Raw genomic sequence first — 8,069 nt, 5'->3', positions numbered from 1 at the left:
GCACAAGATGTAAGGGCCGTTGCAACCTGGCCTCCTCGTTGCTTGGCCATCTGGCTAGAAGGTGATCCTGCTAACCCTTGATTGATCTTAAGAGGGGGACAGCATAGGGACAAAGGTTTAGACCGAGCTTTTCCACTTTTACAGGATATATAATATCTAAATGCCTCTCAGCCTCAGTTTCCTCATCTAGGAAATGGGAGAGCTCTAAAGTTCCTTCCCTCTTACCTTTGCTGTTCTCATCCTCTCCCTTCCAACTCCTCCTGTCCCTTCTCCCACATTCTTCCCCTTGTCCTCCCGTCTTCCCCCTCCTCTCTCTCCTTATTTCCCCTCTTTCCTTGTCTCTCTCCTCCTCCTCCTCCCTCTCCCCCTCCTCCTCCTCCCTCTCCCCCTCCTCCCTACTCTCCTCCTTTTTCATTCTTTCCTCTCCTCTCACCCCTACAGTCCCTACTCATGTATCAAAATAGTAATTATTAAAGATTCATCTAGGCTAGTGGTTCTCAATGTTTTCATCTAAAGATATCTCTACACTCTTAAAAATTATTGAGGACCCAAAGAGCTTCTTGTTTATGTGGCTTATATCTATCAATATTTATCATATTAGAAATGAAAACTGAGAAAAATGATGAAACACAGGATTCCAGAAGCACATATTCTACCACCCATCAGTAGCCTCTTGAAAACTCCTGAGAAAATGAGAGTTTTAAAAGCCACACGTACAAAAAAGGAGTCAGTATTATTGTGAAAATAGTTTTGACTTTGGAGAGTCCCCTGGAAAGACTCCCAGGGTCATACTGACTTTGAAAGCAGCGTACCTGGGCACAGAGAGGCAGTGGGCAAGGCAAGAGACCAGCGGGGGCTGTCTCTTTGACAGTCTTTCCGAAGGAAGACCCTTGGGATTCTGGGGTAAGCCCAACTGCTGAGTTCAAAGATTAACTGGCACTGGGATTGGAGCTTCCCTCCAAGCCTAGGATTGCTGACTGAGCAGGCATTTGTAGATCTGCGTTCCCCACATGTGCCCACTGGCTCAACAGCAAGTTAAACACACAGACCCTAAGGCCCCTCCCTGGAGATCAGGATAAGGCAGGACTGAAGTGGGCTGGGAATTCTGATGAGGGGGCAAGCTGGGGAAGGGTCTCAGTGAATCTTCTTGTCTGTAGATCCTTTGGGAGCACGTGCTCTCTCACCAGTGAGAGGGGAGAATCAGATCAGTCTTCAGAGCATCTGCCAACGCCTTTTTCTCTAACCAGGGCTTGGTGCTAGCTAGGCTGGCCTTCAGGACTGGTCAGTCTCCACGGTGCGTGGACTTACAGTAATTCTGGTGAAAGAAGTGAAATGAATATGTTTCTGTAGTTGCGAAAAGGATGCAGACCCTCCAGGGAGGAGATGGGATCAGAAATAATGTGCTGGTTGATTTAACCACATACATAAGAAAAACTCAGTGCAAATATGGTATGAACATTTATGCAAAGACTGTGACAACAAAAATTGCCTATCTTTGAACCCCAGGTTATCTGACCAACACACCACTGGGGAATGCTTAACATTTGCCTGGTTACTCATGTAAACCAGGAACCAGAAGTCGCTGTTTCCAACCCGTCTGTGTTCCCCAGTAATAGGTGGCCTTCCCCTCCTAGGCGTGTACCTGAGGGAAATGAAAACATGTCCACACAGAAACTTGAGCACAAATGTTCAGAGCAGCTCAAAGTGGAGCAATTCAAAGGTTCAACTGCTGATGAATGGATAGCCAAAATGTGGTCTATCTATACAATGGGATATTTTTTAGCAATACAAAGGAATTAAGTACTGATTCAAGCTCCAACATGGATGAGCTTTGAAAACATACCAGGTAAAAGAAGCCGGGCACACAGGACCCCATAGTGAATGATTCCATTTACACGAAATGTGCCGCTTTCATGATAGGCAGATCCATAGCGACAGAAAGTAGATCAGTGGTTACTGAGGAGATTGGATATCCTTTGAGATAATGAAATTACACAGTGGTGATGGTTGCACTACTGGGAATATACTACAACCCACTGAAATCTATACTTTAAAAGTGAATTTTGTGGTATTATGAATTATATCACAACAAAGCTGTTAAAATGTATATGAAAAAATAGTAGGTGGTCTCTAGCTACTTTCAGTATTTTAAAATCAAAACCAGAAACCGTATAGGTAAGACTCACCAAAAATGTCACAAATTGCATTTGGGTTAGAAGTGGTGCTAGTGAGCCTGGTAACCTTGATCAATTCATATTAATAATATAAGCTCCTCTGTAAAGAGCTTTTAGTATGTGCCAAGCAGTAAGCTAAAGCCTTTGTACATACCAACTCATGTAACCCTTGTAACAACCTATGATGCAGACAGTTCATCACATTCATTTCTTACATTAGGAAATTGAGGCCGGGAGAGCTGAAAAACTTTTTTCACAGTTGCACAGCTTCCAAGTGGCAGAGCGGGGATTATAGCCAAGTCTGACTGCAAACTGGATAAGAAGTTCTGTGTGGAGGTTATTTATTCATTTGTTTGATTCAGCTGATATTAACCAATGGCAGGGCCAGAAGATTTACTACTAACACCCAGGCTACTCCAAATCTAAGAAACAACTGTGCTTGCTGCTAAAATAAAAAGTTCAAAAATGTAAAATCATGACTCCCGTGAAAGTAAAACATGAACCTATATCAAAACATTTAACTTAATAAGGGAACTCATAAGATGTCCCAACCAGCTCAGTTTGACAAGGTTTATATTCCCTTCTGGCAAAATTCATTTCTCACCACATCAGAATCGCTGGCACTTGCAGATCAGGCCCTCGAGAGGGAGTTCTGTTACGGCCACATCCTCTGTCTCTGCTGCATGGCCTCTTCATTCATGGGCATTCATAGAGCAGGCACCATGGCAGCTGTGTAAAGAAGCTCTCTGATAGCCACATAGCACAGAATTTTGTCTACTTGATTAGTGAGATCCTCTATAGTGGCCACCCTTTGGAGGCATTGACATGGGAGACAACTGTCTTCAATCTGCACCTGTTTAGAGGGGTTCACCCACATATCTGTGTCCAAGATTTCCTTGTCACCAGTCTTCAAGGTCCTGACCATTCAGCCAAACCAGCAGCACCTGCCCAAGTATCAGTGTAGGTCTCTACTCTAGCCATCTCTCACCCCAGACTTAGGGTACAGTCATATATCCTGCTTCAATTTCTAACCAGTGGGAGGATTTTCCTTCACCACTGTCTTCACAAGCCCCCGGACCCTGAGCAGAGCTATAAGGCTCTAGCCATCCACTTTCATGTGGTACCAGCATATCATATACACCTATCTACAATATATCAATAACCTCAGATATGCAGATGACATCACCCTAACGGTAGAAAGCAAAGCGGAACTAAAGAGCCTCTTGATGAAGGTGAAAGAGAAGAGTGAAAAAGCTGGCTTGAAACTCAACATTCAAAAAACTAAGACCATAGCATCTGGTCCCATCACTTCATGGCAAATAGATGGGGAAAAAATGGAAACAATGACAGACTTAATTTTATTGTGCTCCAAAATCACTGTGGGCAGTGACTTTAGCCATGAAATTAAAAGACACTTGCTCCTTGGAAAAAAAGCCATGACAAACCTAGGCAGTGTAGTAAAAAGCAGAGACATCACTTTGCTGACAAAGGTCTGTATAACCAAAGCTGTGGTGTTTCCACCACATGTAGTCATGTATAGATATGAGAGTTGGACCATAAAAAAGGCTGAGTGCTGAAGATTGATGCTTTCAAACTGTGGTGCTGGAGAAGACTCTTGAGAGTCCCTTGAACAGCAAGGAGATGAAACCAGTCAATCCCAAAGGAAATCAACCCTGCACATTCATTGGAAGGACTGATGCTGGAGCTGAAGCTCCAATATTTTGGGCACCTGATGTGAAGGCCTAACTCATTGGAAAAGACCCTGATGCTGGGAAAGATTGGGGGCAGAAGGACAAGGGGGTGACAGAGGATGAGATGGTTGGATGGCATCATCGACTCAGTGGACATGAGTTTGAGCAAACTCTGGGAGATTATGAAGGACAGTGAAGCCTGGTATGCTGCTGTTCATGAGGTCGGACATGACTGAGCAACTAAACAACAACACATCTACAATCCAGGCTTGAGTTCTTGTCCCTCAGTCAACTTGTCATAAGCAACTCCCTGGAGGCCATAGGCATGGAATGAGGGGGCAAAGCAACAGGAGTTGGTGTTGCAATGATCTGAGCCACCTACCTATACAATCCTACGTCAAGGACCTGAGTTCAGTCTCTTACATACCATTTCTATGATAGATTGCTACTGGGCATGCCTAACTTTATAACCAGATAGGTCCAACAGCATCCATATTATGATGAGATCTCAAACTTCATGATCACCTCATTCAGCTTCTGCCAAGACTGAGTAGCAAGCCAGAACCTGCTTCTCAAAAGGAGAATGCTGCTGCTGCTGCTAAGTCGCTTCAGTCGTGTCCGACTCTGTGCGACCCCACAGACAGCAGCCCACCAGGCTCCCCCCGTCCCTGGGATTCTCCAGGCAAGAACACTGGAGTGGGTTGCCATTTCCTTCTCCAATGTGTGAAAGTGAAAAGTGAAAGTGAAGTCGCTCAGTCATGTCTGACTCCTAGCGACCCCGTGGACTGCAGCCTACCAGGCTCCTCCGCCCATGGGATTTTCCAGGCAAGAGTACTGGAGTGGGGTGCCATTGCCTTCTCCCCAAAAGGAGAATAGTTACTGGCAAAAGAGGACATAGATTTGCTTTAAAATCCTACAGGTCTGCACTGCAATGCTACTGGTGCTCGTCAGAGATTCCATCCAGCTTCCCTATTTGACACTTCAAGTATCATTGGATCTGTTGGATCATAAGACCCAAGTAGTACAGCAGCTTGTTGTTGCTGATTAGTCACCCCCGTGGACTGTAGCCCACCAGGTTCCTCTGTCCATGGGCTTTCCCCGGCAAGAATACTGCATTGGGTTGCTATTTCCGTCTCCAAGGTATCTTCCCAACCCAGGGACTGAACTCACATCTCCTGCATTGCAGGCAGATCCTTTACCACTGTACCACCTGGGAAATCAGCTCGTGCTGCAGCCTGAACAGCTGCAGAGCCTTCTCTTGTTTTACTCCTAAGTCCACCAGCCTGTAGATGTGTTGAGGTTGCATACTCAGATGTGTATGTTCCCTCCAAAGTGACCTACCAAGTTCGTGCCTCTTTCTTTTTGTAGGTGATACAAGTTACAGCTATTCATCTTTCACCCTGGTGGGGATATTTCAAACTGCTCCAGACCAATGAACCCTCTCAAATTTCACAGCTGATACCAATTCTGTGTCTGCCTGAGTCCATTCAGGAGAAAGAAGCCATGGAGTAACATGAACAGAGAAAGATTAAGTATAAGAAGTACATTAACTATAATAGGGGAGTGGAGTAATGAGGGATTGGCTAGTAAAAAGTGGAGAATTTTAAGTAATATAAGGATGTAGCTATAAGAAACAGCCAAAAGCTGAATAATTCTATTATAGCCACAGTTTAACTGTGCTGGGATTGGCCGTTTCTTTGTCCCATCACTTAGACTGTAGGGTCCTTAAGACCACATGCCTTGTTCTCCATTGTATCTCCAGTGCTAAGGGGGAGACCTAGCACCCCAAAGGCTAGGAGTAAATGAGTGAATGAATGAATGCACGAAAGTAGATAATATTGGTACTCTAGTAGCAACATGCAGGAGAATTATCCTGTTTCCTGTCCCGTATGGCCAGACTCCAACACACACCTGGATGCTTCCATCCAATCGGAGAAAATGCTGATAATACTTTCAAGGGAGTCACCAGTGGAGGGCTGTGTGTAGCCTTTGTCAACCTCTCCTAGTATGAAAGAAAGTGTTGGTGGCTCACTCATGTTCGGCTCATGAACTATAACCCCCTAGGCTCCTCTGTCCATGGAATTCTTCAGGCAAGAATACTGGAGTGGGTAGCCATTCCCTTCTCCAGGGTACCTTCCCCACCTAGGGATCAAACCCTGGTCTCCTGGATCGCAGGCAGATTCTTCACCATCTGAGCCACCAGGGAACCTCTCCTAAAGGAGAGACAAGTCTAGCCCAGCTGCCCAGACTGTCCCCTCCGGGTTCTTAGTCCCCAAGCCGAAAGCTAAAAACAATAATCCCCAAAGAGTCTCACTCTGGCCCTGACTTCTATGTGAATCCATGCACACCACGGGGCCTCGGCTGTTCGGACCGGAACAAGTGTAGATGGGATTCCCATCAAAGGCGCCTCTCCAGACCTGGGAAAGCAACTGCCTGGGGGCGGGCTGAGCCGAGCCAATGCGAGAAGGGGCGGGGCGCCGGCAGGCTCAGAAAACAGGCCGGGGTCGGACCCCCGGTAGAGGCGGAGCCATGGTGGACCCGTTTAGGGAGCGCACCGCCCGGCTGCTGATGGACTACCTGGAGTTCTGCGCCCGGGAGCCCGGCACTCCAGCTCCTGCGCCGTCCACGCCTGAGGCTGCCGTGCTGCGCCACGTGGCCGCACGTATCCAGGAAGCAAATCGAAACGTCTTGCCCCTATACCGCCGCTGCCGCAGGCACCGCGTCGAGCTGGTGGCCAGGATGGCACAGAGGCTACTCGACGAAGACCCTGGCCCCAGCTGGGGCCGCGTGGCCTCACTCGTGACCTTCGCGGGGTCGCTGCTGGAGAGGCCACCGCAGACGACCCGACGGCAGGAGAAGAGAGACGACGACGGCATTAGCAGGGACTGTCGGCTCCTGGTGGCCCTTCTGTGTGCTCAGTTCTGCGAAAGGCACCGCGCCTGGCTGATGGCTAACGGCGGCTGGGTGAGCGCGAAGGACGCGGGGCTGGTGGGCAGCCTGGGACGCGCCCACGCTGCCGGCTAGCAGAGGGACTCCGAGACGCCAGTCCTGTAGGGCATTCGTTTCAGCAGGACTGGGAAGTTTGGGGTGAAGTCTGACTTTCTGTACTGGTAGAGTCAGTTACCGAAACAGGCCTAGCTAGACAGCTCGCATACTAAACCATTCTGAAAAAGCATCAGGCCCTTCCCTTGACCACCTTTCGGTTTTAGGATGTGCTCGTGTTAGGTCTGGATGCTTTGTTTAGTTAAGTAGATCCCATAGTGATGAAGTCCGCAATGGGGTGACCTGGGCCAGATGGATTCTTTATACAGAACTTTTAGATGCAGCTTTGTTTATGGAGCCCACAGCTCTGCAGGTCAGAGCACCCCAGCCTAAAACATGAGAATGAAAAAGCAGCCCCTGGTCCGTCCCCACATCTCTCAGGAAGCACTAAGGCGGAGGTGTCTGGGGGGTGGGGTGTGCACGTGCGCCCTGTGGTGGTGCTGACCTGAGGTTCCTTAACTTCTAATTTACTGCACTTAGCCTTCAATTGTGAGATCGCCTGTCGCCCTGGCTCTCAGCTGTAAGTCATTGATCACTGTGGTCTAGGCTGGAGCAGGAGTTTCACTGCTGCTCCATAACGAAGCCGATGATCAAGCAGAATCTGGCCAGCCTGCAGTAAGAGGGTAGAATGCCCTGCTGGGTTCTGAGCGAGACCCCTGCTTCTTTCTTCTCTTCCTTACTGGACTTGAAGCAATGACTGTAGTGACCCAAGTTACAGAAGAAATGCAGCCAAATTATTAAAACCAGCAATTAAAAACATGATCTAAAAAGCAATTGAAACATAATCAAAAAATAATCTGGGGAAGACACTGCACTGTTTGCAATTTCCTGACAGACCTGTATCGATGAATTGGGTTCCTTTTGTGGAGGAAGGATAGTACTGAGTCAGAACCTTGACCTTATACGAACAGTTTAAGGTGTTAGCATTAATGGCATCCTTTTGAGGGGGTGGGGGCGTAGGTCTTCAAACTCTCCAGGCCTGTGAATTATCAGAAACTCACCTGAGCCATTAGTCTTAACAAGGCATTTGGCCCCCAAGGGCCTTCCACACGAAAGAGGAAGTTGATGGGGAGGTGGTGTTTTTTTTTTTTCCTCAACTTTTGGCTAATCACCATTGAGTAAGAAACAATCTTTTAATATCAAAATGCAGAAACTCTCCAAT

At 47.4% G+C, this 8,069-nt stretch overlaps 1 protein-coding gene across 1 annotated transcript in view; it reads left to right on the top strand.

The window, feature by feature from the left end:
• Positions 1-6,394: 6,394 nt before the first annotated feature.
• Positions 6,395-8,069, top strand: part of BCL2L10 (BCL2-like 10 (apoptosis facilitator)) — a 4,170-nt gene continuing 2,495 nt past the window's right edge. Inside the window, exon 1 of the mRNA XM_010836838.1 lies at positions 6,395-6,829. Within this exon, the coding sequence (XP_010835140.1) occupies positions 6,395-6,829 (435 nt within the window). The remainder of the gene's footprint in view (positions 6,830-8,069) is intronic.

This window comes from Bison bison, unplaced genomic scaffold, assembly GCF_000754665.1.
Source record: "Bison bison bison isolate TAMUID 2011002044 unplaced genomic scaffold, Bison_UMD1.0 scf7180017864066, whole genome shotgun sequence".
Classification (NCBI taxonomy): domain Eukaryota; kingdom Metazoa; phylum Chordata; class Mammalia; order Artiodactyla; family Bovidae; genus Bison; species Bison bison.
This window is presented reverse-complemented; position numbering and strand designations above follow the sequence as displayed.